This window comes from Aythya ferina, assembly GCF_964211825.1.
Source record: "Aythya ferina genome assembly, chromosome: 5".
Lineage (NCBI taxonomy): Eukaryota > Metazoa > Chordata > Aves > Anseriformes > Anatidae > Aythya > Aythya ferina.
The window spans coordinates 49045765-49061188 of NC_140301.1; the positions used below are offsets into that span (position 1 = coordinate 49045765).

Genomic DNA, 15424 nt, shown 5'->3' on the forward strand with positions numbered 1-15424 from the left:
TGGGTGTAGTTCATGAACCCAAGAAGGGTGGATTTTGCCTGCTGCAGTTTTCAGCAGGATTGCACCAGCCTGGCAGAAAAGTGTCTGCTTATAGCTTTAGTAGAAGTCATGAGTTCCTATGTGTGACAACACCGTGATTCCTCCCTGAGCAGCAGTGCTCACACCAGTGAAACGTCCCCAGCATATCCACTGGCAGAGAAGAGCACCTCTCCCGGCCTGTCTCCTCCAGGCAGGGTGCCTTGAGGCGTAATGGCACTGGGCGAGAGAGGCTATGTCCCCAGCAGTCAGCAGAGCCCTTTTAGCTGTACAAACTTGCTATTTTCTGCATCTTTCCAAGAAGAAGAAACACACAGCAGGACCCACACTGCAAATTTCTCCAGTGGTCTCTACAAGCGAGACCACCAGAGGTGTTCCCACACTGAACCATCACCTGCCCCCAGCAGCAAAGCAGCTTTCTGGGGTCAGACAGCAGGTGATTGTGGGGGGAAAAAACAAGTTAAGGAAAAACTCTTGCTGTTTCTGTGTGTGCTGCAGCAGGGTGTGTGCCCCCACACCAGTCCTCGCGGTGCTGTGACCCTGTCACTGTTCAGAAGCAATCTGGGGCAGAGTACTGGTCCTGATGGTGGCAGTGTCTTGAGTAATAAGACAGCTAAAGCAGTGCCTTTCTGTTCTTACCTGTTCCAGGCCACCCCAAAGCGTCCCATCAGGGCTGTGCATCTCTGTATGATGAATTCTTTGGCACCTAGACTGCCTTAGCTGTATAATGCCTGGTGATTTGTGGCATTTTGTGCTATGTAATTGTATATGGGAGGAAATGTAACTGTATGGTGACAAGATGCTTCTATGTACTCCTCTATACTCCTATATACTCCTCTCCTGACACTGAGGTGCTTGGACTAATCCTTTGTTAAAATCCAGCTCCCAAATGGCAGCTTCCTGGCACAGAAACAATCATTAGTCCAAATCTGAGCAATCTGCTTGCGTTTGTAAACATCTACAGGTGCAGAGTGCTCTTTTACATCCACCTGCAACTTGGGATGCCAAAGCGAAAATGTGGCTCTCCACAGAAAAATGTCCTTAAAGCTGGCGTCTGCACAAAGGGCTGTATTTAATTGCTGAGGATTTGAGGGAGTTCAGAGACTCTTGGGTTTTGCTTAATTCTCTGAAACAGCGCTGTTTTTGTTGTTGTTGTTGTTTGTCTTTATTTCAGTTTCCTGTATCAGAGCTGCAAAGCAGATGGATTTCAAACTATTGGAATTGCTCATGGTAGATGTTTAATGAAAGTCCCTGACTGAAACATGATTCTTATTAAGCAAAAAGAAAAAAGAAAAACAAACAAACAAAAAAACCTTGCTGGATTTTTTTTTTCCCAGTTATGAGAGAAATGTAAGGAAAAGGGGTTGTTTTGCTCGAACTATGTTTTAAAATCCACATTGCAGCATGGTGTGAGTGTGCATGCTGAGGGTGATCTGTTTGTGCTGATCCAACACACACTGATGGTAAGGACAACTTCTGAGAACCGTGCAGTCTTTGCTTCTTTAAAAAAATGCCGACATTGGTGTATTGAGCCCAAAATAGCAACCTGCAGGGCCTGGGCTAGGACAAAGGGAGAAGTAAAAGGAGGAAATGCCTTGTTTGGGGAATGAACTGTGAGGCTGAGCAGAAGGGACAAGGCTTGAGCACTTCCTTCCCATGGGAATCTCTGCCCGTGGGCCAAGGAGAGCCAGTGTCTCCCTACCCACCCGTAGATAGAGAGAGGGGAGCCAGGAGCTGCCTAAATACCTCCCCTCCTGCAGATGCTGAATGCCTTGCTTTGTAGGGGAAGCAATAGCCAAGCAGGGCAAAGAGCTGGAGAGGTTTCACAGGGCTGTGAATCATGGAGACCAAGGAAGCTGAATCACCACAGCTGAGCTGTGCATGGCCCAGGACACAGCGCCAAGGGCGGTGCGGAGCAGCGGCCGGCACTGGTACGTGGGTCTGAGCTGGTGCTGCACCCCAAGGGCTCCAGATCTCAGCAGACAGCTTTGAGAAACCACCGCAGATTTCCTTAAATCTGTAAGTTTCTGCTTGTGATTGTGTGCTGGGTACACACATGCACAGACAATTTGTAAATCAGAAGCAAAGATGGACACTTCTCTCCCACAGATCCATCACTTTCTCCCTGCCTTGGATTCTTGGTCAATGTGAAATTTTCTCCATCAGCCAGGGAATATTTTTCTAGTTTAGCAGCCAAAATCTCCATAATAATGTGAGATTTGGGCTGCACAATGCCATAGCATGCTGTTATAAAGGAGGTCATAGTGAAGAGCTCTGCGTCATGCCGTAGATTGCATTTTGCCACTTAAAGGAAAGTGCTTTGCCGTATAACACAAAGAGAGGGGAAAGACAGGGGAGCTAGGAATATGCTGTGCTCACACTGCCTGTGTGACCCAGGGCAGAGCCCACACACATTGAATGAAACAGTAATTTCCATTTCTGAACTTGAAAGCACTTCGTCCATCCAGCCCAAATCAGATTGCAGCATGGGGAGTTGTAAGGACAGCCCTACATAGATTGCAGATCTGCTGTTCCTTAGAGATAGATGGACTTGTAACGAACCATTTGGCTGTGTCCTGTTTTTTTTCTTTCCATTGTTTCCATTACTGTCACAACATTCTGACATCTTGAGCTAACTTTTCAGTAAACCAAGCTGAGATGTCTTTTCTCTAGTGTTTCCCTGGAGAATCTCAGTGTGCTTGGCCATCTGAAGACAATTCCTTACGCTTCTTCATATTATTCCTTGCAAAGACTGGGCAATCACACAATACAGGATGTGTGACTGAAACCCAGCCAGCTTTTTGTACCATACATCTTAAAGCAAAGAGTTGATGACTGTCTCTTTTGTTTTTCCTCAGTCCTGTACCTGGAAGGATCTGTCCTTGTATTTGAGGATATCTTCAAACTGGTTGCCTTCTACTGCGTCAGTAGGTGAGTTGGATTCATTGCTTCTACAGAGGGTTGCTTCTTTCCTGGGGTGGCTGTCCCTTCTGGACTGCCTTTGCCCATAAGCTTTTCCCACAGCACAGCCACAGCTGTCCCTGCGTTTGCTGGCAGCTTTGTCTGAGGAAGGTCTGTAGGGCTGCACTCACAAAAGACCAAGGCATAGGACAGGGGCTAGCAGGGTACCAGGAGCATAAAGTTCCTGGATTAACCATCTCTTACTAAAAGCACCTTTAAACATCTACACACACCTGGCAGCAACTTGGCAAGGCTGCTGGCAGACTGTTGCCCATGAGAGATTCGGAGCACTTAGTCACTCTCAAGAAAAGCTATCCTGAAAAAAATAATAATCTGTTATTTAGCCAAAAAATAAAATAAAGTGATAAAGAGCAGACATTCCATGTTTTCACAGTGTAAAAATAGCAAATGTAGTGGGCACAGAGATGGGGAAGACCTGTGAGGTCTTCTTCATTCGAGCGAGGTTTGCTCACCAGCTGTTGAATCCCGCTATGTGATTACACCTGCGTGCCTGCAGTCTCCTCTGATCTGTGCGATTGTGCCAAGCACATTGCAGCAACACCTACACACCCGGCTTGGCCTGTCCCTGCTTTAGCAGGCCTGGTTTGGAGCTGGATGTAAACTTCTGGCCTCATCATATAGACTCAGATTACTCTTAAAGAGGTTATTTCCATTTAAGAGAGGAGAGCAGACTCGGGATATGTTTACAGGGCAGTCGTGCTATGACTTGTTTAGCTCACATGGCTGGAGCAATCTATCTATGGTATGACACAATGTGCTGCAGCTTACCCAGAAAGACACTTGCGCTGTTCTGGGGGCTGCTTCTGCCTCCAGCTGAGTTCAACACTGCTGGAGCAGGACTCCTACCCTCACCCGATGGACCGCATTCTCTCAGCACCATCGATAAAAAGTCATTTAGCCATCTAGATATGCATAGGCCCTATGGAATAGGCATAAATTACCCTGAACCCCATATAAAAGACTTTTGTCCTACCGAAGGAGCATGCAAGAATGCTGGGCATTTCCAGGCAATTGGCTTGTGGCAGGGAAAATTCTGCTCGCTTCTGCTTTCCTGCAGAAAGGATCGTGGTTTGAGAATGAGCCCCAGAAAACAGAAGAAGAAAAGCTTTTCTATTAGTTTCTGTTATATCTTGTTACTTCAGAACGTCAAATATGCATTCAGATGGTTGAGGAGATTTCTTAGCTTGCTGTCAAAAGATAAAAAGATAAGTAAGATAAGGTGAGTAGGGAGTCATTTTCCTGACAGAGCCAGGTAATGAAAAGGCTGCTTAAGCATGGACCTGCTATTTCCTGGCAGCTTGTAGAAGCAATCTGTGATAATGAGCAGAGAGGCCTGTTCTCAGGGCTGTAGTAAATAGTAATCTATAAATATCTGGAAACAGTTTATCAGGCCTCACAAGCTCTTTCCAAAAGAAAGTTTGGCCTCTTCTACCATGATGGGTAAATTACCTTACATCACAAAAATTACACCTGTAGATAACAGGTGACATGGTGGCTTATCTGCAAGCTGCTTGCCCCATAAATAAAATCACAATTTTTTTCTACTAATGTAAAGTGTTCATGCTTCTTTACTTTAGACATATTTTTCTACACACAGAGAAAAAATTGGGCACATATGACTCAAGCATGTAACAATAACAAAGAAGGGAGAAGGCCTGTGGGCACCCCCTTCCTTTTCTAAACCTGGTATCTGCCATGAAGAAAGCTCCTGTGGTCAAATCTGTTAATGCCAAATAATGCGACAACAGAGGGTTCAGAAAAATGCAAAGAACCCATGGCGTACACGGTACACCAGTGAAATATGTATCTGTTAACAAGGCAAAAATAAACCTCCTGCCTTCCTTTGTCTCTCCACAGAGGGGTCCTCAGGCATGCAGTCATGGTTTTTTTTTGCTGTGTGTGCTCACATAGAAGAGACTACCTGCTCACATCACCAGCTTCTTCTAAAATAATTTTCTGCAGCTTGCAGAACATTTTTATATGCTAAAACTTTTTAAAGTGGAAATTGCCCCTGCCCCATTCCAAGAGGCTAGGCTTGCCAGCTTTTTTATCCTTGCTAGAACAAGGATTGAGGTAGGAAGAGGTTTAGCAAATTGTCATCGGGCAAGAGGCAAACCTAAGCACTTGACTGCCAGCCCAAGAGCTCCATTCAATTATTTCAGACATAGGGTGTGCTTCAATGAAGCCCAGCTACCATCCTCTGAAAAACTACGTCCTTTTTTTAGTGCAAATACAGCATGTTTTAAGAAACCAAACAGTCATAAATCCAAGAGCAGAGAGCTCTGTGTGTTTTCTCAGCACCACACAGCACCTCACCACTGTCTGACCTTCACCCGGGGGTCTCTCCTGCTCAGAGGGGACTTTCCTAACCCCACTGTGTCTCACTGTGTTGCTCTGCCTCACGCTTACACTGACTGCTGAAAGAGGAAGCAGGGTGAGGAGAGAGAGGTATACAGAAAAGAAAAAAAGACTGCAAATCTCCTCCAGGCCAGAAAGAATGGCTTTTCTAATGATACTTCATTTTCTAATTACCTTCACTTTTCATGGAAGGTATTTCGAACCCTGCAGTCTCCCCTGATGTGGCATTACTGCTGTTTTCAGAGGGGGAAGCCAAGGCACCGTGATTAAGCCAGCGGCAAGGCATGAAGCATCACCACAGGAGCCGGTGATCTCTTATGAAATCAGAGCAAGCCAGGCCAGCACAATGTGCACGATTCCTTGCTGGCCTCAGGCAACTTTCAGTACTTTTCAGAACGGGGCTGAAATTGTCAGCCAATTCAATCACTAAACCAATGGTGAATTATGGAGTTCCTAGCAATTGTGGGGTTTATTCTTTCATTAGTTTTTCACTGTTTCTTTTTTTACAGAGATTTGCTGCCCTTCACCCTGAAGCTACCACAAGCAATATTAGAAGCCAATAGCTTTCAAGATCTTGAAATTATCTCTAGTCTGGGGATAGGTAAGTCCCTCAAAGCACTCAAGGTTTCTCTGAGGCTTGTGAGAACCACAGTGCCTTCCACAGATATAATGCAACTGGTGAACAGATGAGCTATTGTCTCCAGAAGAGATGAGGAAGCCTGAATGTAGGAGAGAAAATATTTGTTATCTTTAGGTTCATGGAAGCACACTGAAAAAAAGCCCACACCACCCCTTTGGACTTAAACCTCCACTGGACTTCCATGCAGGGCATGATACCTACATTTTCACCATATGAGCTGAGGCAAAAATTTCAATAGCTGAAGCATGGCACAGCCTCTCAGGATAGCTTACACACATTCAAAGTAGCTGACATCAGAGGTATATGAAAAGAGGAAAACATCTTTGTAATTTCCCCTTCTGATAAGTCGGGGCAATCCTGATGGAAATGTGATATTTTTCTATTTTGGTATGTCTGCTTCCTATTGCTGGATTTCTAGCTGGTAGAAAAGTGTCCCAGTGTGTTCTCTTGCCTCACACCGATAAGATACAGAACAAAATGTTATTTTTAGTGACAGCACCAAATGAGCAAATTTTAGATCGTAAGTATAAAATTAAACAGTTGGAAAATGCAGTTGTTAACTAAAAGCACTCTTTCCTTCCTATATCTTCCCATTAAATGCACTCCGCTTGAGATGACTATTGCAGATAGCAAGTGCCTATCACGTTCCTATGCTTTTCAGTTTCCATTCAGCTGTTGAAAACAGTGAAACAATGCTGGAAGCTGAAGAGTTTGCTCACTTAGAGATACTCAGAAGAACACCTTGGGGCTTTTGGGATCTATTTTTGGATCTTCTGCATTAAACCTCCCAGAAGGGATGGGCAAAACCCTCTGGTTTCAGTTCAACCAGCTTCGTTGACTTTTACCAGCAGATTTGCCTCTTGACACTCTCAGCATCCTCTATTTTGAATATGTTCCAATTCTTGAATATGGGAGTCCAACCCGCAACTTGAGATAACAAGTTGCGAACTTACTATCACATTAATTATAACAGGTGTAAACTTTTGGATTAAAACATAAGAAGTGCATCATGATTCACCAACCTTCTCTCTCATCTGAGAAGGTTGTGATTCAGGGAAGTCTCCAGCAGCTTCTGAAAGGATTAACCAAAGCACAAGCACCAAAGCAGTGTTGGTTGTATTCTTCTCTCCTGTACAGCGGTGGTCATAAAAGTAGGGATGTCTAGAGGTTTGTTTGCCACAGGACATTGCATCCTAGGGAAGCTTTTGACAACTGAGAAAAAATGCTATTGTGTAGAGATTTTCTGGGAAATTATGCTAGCTTCTTGGAGTGTCGTGCTGTCTCAGTGAGGTCAAAGAGGATGAAGTAATGAGTGGTGGTGTTTGCTGCTTCCTGGAACAAAATCTCACGGGTACAAACGATATATGCTGCCTATTGTGGCACTCCCAAAGGAACCCCAGTGTTGTTTGAAATTCTAGTACGTTGATTTTTATTTATTTCCAAGTGATGTGATTTTTTGGGGGGGGAAAGAGGGAAGGGATGAAAATAAGAAGTCAATCTGCAAGCTGGATTTTTCCACAAAGGGCCTGGTTGTAAAATATCTGTCAAAGCAGATATACTGCAGGGCCTGTAGTCCTGACCTCACTGGTATAAAAGGTGTCTTCTCAGCAGAATTAGTGTGACTGCAGTGCACAGAGAGCACATATCTCCTTCACACAAGTGCCAAAGCCTCAAAGAACTTCTTAATCATCCCTCCCAGGATGTAAGGTAAGGGAAGAACCAGGACAGCAATGGGAGAAGACCAGACTGCCCCTTCCTCGTGCACAAAACAGCATGGCTGTGGTGGGGAACACCCTTCGTGAAGCAGCTGTGTAGCCCTTGGGAAGACCGCCACTGCTTCATCTGGTCCTTCACAGACTGAGTGGAGCATTGCATTTTTGTCACAGTGTTTTATCCTTGCCTACTACTGAGAAAAATAACCAACTTCCCTTTTGTTTTGGTTTACTCACCATTTCCTCAGCCCATGAGATTCTGCACCATTATATTCTGACTTCCAGTTCTCTGCATTTGCTGATACCCAAAGGATTTAAAGCAAAGGAAATCATGACCTAGACAGTCTCATAAAGGGCTTGGTAACATGGTACCATATGTGCTGTTGCATCTGCATGTCTGCTCCCGAATTCTGTTGTCAAGCGTGCTGCTGTTCCTGGCAACACTTTTATTTTAAGCTTCTTTATTTTCCTCCCTCTCGTGGTAGGGAATCAGAGAATAAAGCTGTGCTAACGTCAGCCTCCTGAAGAAAACATGGGGACATGCTCATAAAGTCAAATTAGCCATGGATACTAGCCTGGGTTGCAAAGGACTAAATCAACAATTTCATCCTGATAGGAATGGAAGAGCTGGTGTGTAACACTAGCTTCTTGCATCCTTAGACTACCAGATTTTTTATAAGAGATGCTGTTATCATCTCCATTTTTCAGCATGGGGAAACTGAGCCATGGGCAGTCTGCTGCCTTCCAGGGACAGAGTCAGAGCAAGTACAACATGCTTTCAGGAGAGCACAAGATACAGAAGATGGCCAATGGTTTGACTTTAAACATCAGGGCTTCAGAGGGTTTTTCAGAATTTGCATTTTTTGAGCAAGGAAGGGGCTGTGGACACAGAATAAGTGGCTTGCTAGCGTAGTACAGAAAGACAGCTGCTGGGTTGCAGTGGGTAAACTGACCCAAATAAAATTAAAGGCTCTTCACCGCCCTAACATGACAGTCATGCAGGAGCCTTTCTGCTCCAAGTCTGGCACTGCACGTGACCTTCCACTGCTTTAGTGACTTGTGGCCACATTCTTCACTTGGCTGTGGGTGTCCTAGCTCTCTCTGTAATGGCGATGCAGTCATTTAATTCACTCATGCATGTAGCCTGCTCTGTAGGTATTCTGTATAAATGCCTGGTCAGAGGGAGCAGAGGCAGCTAGGAGCCAGCTGCCCACCCTGCTCTGCCTGCACACCCATGGACTGTGCCTGGGGGTGACATTTCTGGCAGAGGGAGGCACTGGGGGGAAAGGCAGAGGCTACGTAGGGCAGGTTGTGGTGGCAGCAGAAAGAAGACAGCTTTGCCAGCAACTGTGTTGAGTTGGCTGAAAGCAGGAAGCCACCAAGAGTCACGTCTGCACCGGGGAATACATTTAGGAGAAGTGGTCTCTCTTTGGGGATGTAGTGGAGAGATTTTATCTGAACATGCTTCACTCCATGGTTCAGTACTGGCTTTAGTGAAAGCGTTTCTTTGCTCTGTTCTAGGCTCTGTTGTAGCCTTCCTACCTAAGAGTCCCTCCAGGCATTTCTGGGTGCTGGCTTTCAGGAGGAGGCCCAGGGCTGTAGCCAGCCCAGCCCCGCATCCTCATCCCTGTGATGGGCTGGGGGCTGCGCTGGTGCAGCTGACAGGAGAGCAGGGCCCTGGCCAGGCTCGGCTGAAGGCAGAGTCCTGAGAGCTGTGCTGCTGCCCCAGGGCTGCCTGCTGGGCACTGGGGCCATCCCATGTGTCCCCTCCTGGGCTTGGCAAGTAAGGTTTTTGCAGCAAGGCAGCTGCAGGCTTGGCACCAGGCATGCTGGAACAGTTTAATGTAGTTATCTGCATCTCTGTGTTTTTGGGATTTCCCGTCTTCCCCTTGTCCCTAAATCCATAGGCACATATGCAGTCCTCAGCCAGGGAATACCCTCATAGGATTTTACCTCTTTCTTTGGTTAGAAAACAAAGAGGTTGCAGGATCATCTGTTTCCTGATATTTCCAGTAGTGGACCCAGAATTAGCAGCTCGAGGAGTGATTAAAAGCAATCAAACCAATAAAGCAAGCAGTTTTGAAAACACACCTCTGGGAAAAGGAGAAGAGGTTAAAAATATACTGAAACTGCTCAGAATACATACAAACACTTCATAATTTTTTAAAACAATTTATTGAAAGACAAATTCCAATAATAGATTTGTGACATGTAAAATGACTTCTTACATCTGAACCACTTTCTTTTTCTAGTCACAGCTGATGGCACTGACATACATAACTGTTCTGTAGTCCTTCAGTATAAAACCCTCCTATGTACACAGTCCCGTGCACCAGCTTACCTCTTTCACACCTGCAGGCAGGCAGTCTCAAGGCAAGGTGCAAAACAGAGCCTGGGCACGGCTCTGGATAATGGTCATCCAGAGCTGTATAAGTTAATGATAAATTTGATCTGTGGAAGTAATACAAAGTCATGTATTTCTGGAGTGGTTGTATTGCAAGGCAGGATCAGACCCCACCACATGAGCTCACTGCTGGGTGGAGTCGTCTTCATCTGATGACTCTGGTGCTCCCGGCACATTTTGGGTCCTGGCTGCACATCCCAGCCCCACACCTTCCCACGGTCAGCAAGAGGCAGACAGCAGTGGCCTGGGGTCTTCACTCACCTTTGCATTTTGAAGGTAGTGATCACTGAACAAGCCCCAGAACATTTTTCTCAAACATTCATATTTGCTACTTGCACCTTCTTGCTCATACTGCACAGGCTGCACATTAATATCTCTCACTAGAGGAGCATTCTAAAATTGGCAAGAAATTCATCAGAAAACTGATGAATTTCTGATGAATCTTCTGAGATTTTCCCCTGGTTTCATACATTTCGTGCACATAAAACAAGCAACCCTTTCTTCATACTGCTTAGTGCAGAGGTGTGAAAGATGTGTGCCATTTCTTTTAACAAAAAGTAGGACTTCCACATACAGTTAGCAGCTAAAATTCTCTCAGGGAGTTTTTACATTCTTCTTCTTTTTTAACTTTTTTTTTTTTTTTTTTGACAGACTTCTGGGATTCCTCCTTAAACCGTGGAACAAGAGGCGAAGGGTTATTCCACCCTGCAAGAGACTCTGCTTTCAGCACTGCCCAGGCAGACAGTTTAAGATCTACCCAGTGTTTTGCAAGTAGCACAAACCACTGCTCATGTGAAATTGAGCTGTCAATAGGAAATGACAGGCTGTGGTTCGTGAATCCTATTTTTATAGAAGAGTGCAGTAATCCTTTTCCTCCAGATGTACCTCCTCCTAAAGGCCGCACTGTGAGCGTCGATCTGCCCCCTGACACCACGCTCGCCGAAAGGAGGTCTCCCCGCCGCCCTCCCCCCCCACCCCCTTCTCACGCTCACGGTCAGAAGTCTTCTCTGAAGCTCCCGCGGGATCCGATGACGGCCTGTGAAGAAAACCAGCTGCTTCTTCAGCCACTAGGAAAGAGCATCAAGGAAATGAAAATTGAGGGCGGTGACGGTGAAGAAGAAGAAGGGAAGCAGAGCGGCTCACCCAAGGAGTCCCCGGCAGCGAGCCCCAAGAAGGGTTCCCAGCCCTCCGTCCCCCCGCGGAGAAGGCTCTGCGAGAGGAGCTCAGAGGAGAGCTGCTTGGGTAAGCCTGGAAGTTGTGAAACGCTGAAAGGGGAAGAGGGAGAAGGAAAACAAGACGCGAGTACAGAGAGCAGAGATAAAAGGCTGCTGTGCAGAAAGACTGTAGAAATGCCTGGGGAGGTTCCTGAAAGGGCTGTGTCACAGTTTCAGGAGACAAAGCCTGAACCTGCAGAGAAGAAGGAGCACATGCCTGATATACAAAGTAATGACATTAAGAATGGAAAGTCACCTCCTATCCCTCCACCGAGAAGGAAGAGGCTCTCCCAAGTACCGAGGGTCCCCAGCTCCTGCCAGTCAAAGCAGAGAACGGTGGTGGAGCTGGCTGTGTCTGCGGTGCAGGTGCAATGCACAAGTGGCTCAGCACCTGCAGCAGGTGGTGCAGCTTGCACAAACACTGAGACTGAACCAGGACGTGGCCGCAAGTCTGTGATCTCAGCCGAACTGAAAGGTTCCCACTTGTCTTTGGAAGGCCTGGGAGGCAGCGCTGTAGCTCAGGCATCAGCGTCCGAGCCAGACTCCTACTCCACCAGCAGCACCGAGGATGACTTGGACATGCTGAATAGCTCATCTGGTAAGAAGACACGCTCCATGATATTGGACAAGGCCAAGAACAGGCTGTCCTTTGTCAGCCTGTCCAATGTCTTCACAGTCTTTTTGTCGAATGATAGAAAGCTGCAGAAGAAGATAGTGGAGCTGGCACAGGACAAGGATTCGTACTTTGGCAACCTTGTGCGGGACTACAGAGTATACAGTTTGGAGATGATGGCAAAGCAGAGCTCCAGCACAGAGATGCTACAAGAAATACGGATGATGATGACACAGCTAAAGAGTTACTTGGTGCAGAGCACTGAGTTGAAATCTCTGATAGACCCAGCCACCTACACCGAGGAACAGTTAGGTAGGTGTTTGTGCTTTACTCATCCTTGGGAAGGATTTGGGCGAGTGAGGAGGGAGACAGAACTGTGCAGACACAAGTTCTGCTTTACAGAAATTATAAGCCATCTCCCAAAAGCTGAGGGGCTTAAATTGAAGTCTGCTCTGTGGTTGCCAACATTTGAGGGAGCATCTTTAAAAACCAGGAGTCCAATGAGGGGGAAAATACTATTCTGAATGTTTTAAGGGGACAAGTTTAAGCAGGAGAAATGTATGTTTGTGTGTGTGAGAGAGATGTGTGTATGTAAATATGCATAAACATGCATAAAAATATGCATACAAATATATAGCTATAGAGGCATGCACAAAGAGCTGTGTTCACTGCAAATACAAAAGGCCAAGACCCTGCACAGCTCTGTTCTCCCTGGCTTTCCACATCCCCTTCCCCACACTGCAGTGAGGATGGAGAGCTCCCTGCCTGTGGCAGCCAGCTGGGGACCAGTCGCTGTCCAACAAGGAGGGACAAGACTGAACGTTCAGGTTGGAGGAATCATTTGATCCAAGTCGGTCTTTGAGCCTCAGCACTGAGGCATTGAAATGCTGCATGCTGCAACACTGCTGGCTACACAAATGCAGCATTCACACCTCTATGCTACAGAAATCATGTGCCTTTGGGGAGAAAAAATAATAATCTTTTTGGGTGCTTGAGGGTGTTTCACTCAATCTGCTGTGAGTCATAATTTGCCATTTATCTCCTTGTTAAAAATAAATAAATAAAAATAGACTGGCCTGGCCATTTTATGTGTGTTCAGGAGGGAATACACAAAGGGGTTCATGAGGGAATACACACTCTTTTGACTTAAAACTGTTTGCTCAGGACCTGGGAACCAATGCAGAGCTACTTATAAATCCCTAAATTGTCTCAGAGCAATCTGGGAGCTGGAAGGCTCCCAGCACAGACCATGGCCAACTACAGAAGTGGCCGGGGTGTCCAGGCAATCCTGCAGCTCCAGTATTAGGGGGGGGCAGCTCAGTGGTGACCCAGAGGTGCCCAGCTGTCAGTCTCAGCAGCCCCTGCTGACTTCTTTCTCACCCAGCAGAGGCCTTGAGATGACCCCGAGGCCTTCCCAGCAGAGCAGACCTGCTGCCCGCCCCTTGACGTAGCTCCGAGAGAGGAACTACAGTTTCACTTCTCACACACCTCGTATTACACCTGGGACTTTTCTCCCAGCAACCCCTTTCTTAGAGGCAGAGTGGGTGTCAGCACAGAAAGTTCACTATGAGTCTTGCTTGGGGAAGGTGGAGAGGAGGCAGAAAGAAGAAGTGTCCTTGTTCTGCTTGGTAGAGCTGTGTGTGTGCAAGGATTACTGACATGCTTGGTTAGATCCAGCCCTGTTCACTTGCAGTTCCTTAGCAGCACGATACGGCCCAGTCAGCCTTCTGTAGAGGACAGGGATTCCCCTCAGGGATGATTTACTACTCAAATCCCTCCTGCCTCAGGCTGATTTTCTGAGTCTTTGAAATCCTTGCACTTTGTATCCCTAAATGTCACTGCCTTCTGTTTCATGCCTCGCTGACTGAGCAGACGGCTCCCTTGGCAGTGACCTTTTTGCCACAGTGCAGGGGTGACAAGCAATCCTTGCAGCCCTGCTAGCTCTGCCACTGGTCTCTAGGAGGTGGACAACAGACTGAAAAGCACTTTCTCACAGTCTCTCATGGTTCCTTTTGTCTCCTGCTGGACGTTAAGCAAAAGCTCAGCCCACACAAACAATTTCCTCACACGCAGGTGGCGTAAGAATTGACTTAAACACCAGTAAAGTAGAGCTACTTGAGCAGGAAGGGTGAGAGGCTTCTGACCAGATGTTGGTGTCCGCCTCTGAGCTGGTGGCTACAGCCCCTCTTCAGTCAGTGTGGAGAAAGGGGCACTTCAAGGATTCAGTTAATTTCATCCCAAAGTAAACAGACAGGTGAGAGAGATGTCTGAAGGGACATGAGGTGAATCCCCCCAGGACTGACTGTGAGAAGGAGCACAGTTAGCTGGGGTTCCTCCTCTCTGCCCAGAGCTGGCTTTCCTGTGGCCTGGCAGTGCCGCACTGCTCAGCAGTCAGGCAGTGCAGGCGTACTGGGGCTGCTGACAGCTGGAGCTCTCCTATGGCTCCAGCAGCAGAGACTGTGCAGTCATGTTGGTCTGCAGCCTTTTCAGACATCTGGTGGGTGCCAGTAACGAGCCATTTACTCTCTGGGTTGTAATTTCTGTTCCCTGCTCATGGCTATTCAATAGTACATGAATAACCATGTTTTCTTGGGAGTTTTACTGGCACCTGTACTTTGGTGTTGATTATTTACCATGAAATTTTGTGTTCTCCCGTCTCTATGCAGATGCGATTGCTGAGTCATCTTTGTACAAATGTGTCCTTAAACCTTTAAAAGAAGCCATCAATTCTTACTTGAAAGAAATCCACAACAAAGATGGATCTTTACAGCAGCTAAAAGAGAACCAACTTGTGATACAAAACACAACTACCACTGACCTTGGTGTCACAACCAGTGTGCCTGAAACTGTTGTGCTAGAAAAGATCCTTCACAAGTTCACAACCATGCACAAGGCCTATTCTCCAGAAAAGAAGATTGCCATCTTGCTGAAGTCCTGCAAACTCATCTATGACTCCATGGCTCAGGGAAACCCAGGTACAGCACTGCTACTGACATGGTATTCCACACGGGTCCTTTGCCAGGTACCGCAGGAACAAGGTTTATGTTACAGTCGATGTGGCAATATCCAGACTGTGTGTGTTTGGTATCAACTCTTATATCTTGGTGTGTTTGGTATCAGCTCTTCACAGGTTGTGTTCAGATTGCGCTGGTTAGTTTCTGTGAAGTTCTCTGCACTAATAGCAGATACAAGGTGTTTCTTGGTTAAAGTTAACTTTAAGCTCCATAACTCCAGGGATCAGATAATGTCTGTAAGCATGTACTTTATGGGTAATAGCCATCTTGCACAAGCCTTCATGCAGCTCTCCATAAATCCCCAGAGCTCTGTCCCGGCACATAGCAGTTTAATGGTAACCTATAGGCATGGGTCTTTGGGAAGGGTCTCTTGATTTGGCCTTTACAAAGTTTTGCCTAAATTGAAGAGGAGATGCAGAATACTGGTACCGTTTGTTATTAATTCCTGATA

The 15424-nt window shown here is 46.4% G+C and overlaps 1 protein-coding gene across 2 annotated transcripts in view; it reads left to right on the plus strand.

Annotated features, from left to right (window-relative positions):
- Positions 1-15424, plus strand: part of RIN3 (Ras and Rab interactor 3) — a 75153-nt gene that overhangs the window by 39415 nt on the left and 20314 nt on the right. For both annotated transcript variants that reach the window (XR_014694085.1, XM_084522764.1), the window contains exons 4-7: positions 2895-2967; positions 5886-5977; positions 10784-12271; positions 14626-14934. Coding sequence is in view for 1 of the 2 variants with exons in the window: in XM_084522764.1 (XP_084378890.1) it covers positions 2895-2967; positions 5886-5977; positions 10784-12271; positions 14626-14934 (1962 nt within the window). In the remaining variant the exon portion in view is untranslated. The remainder of the gene's footprint in view (positions 1-2894; positions 2968-5885; positions 5978-10783; positions 12272-14625; positions 14935-15424) is intronic.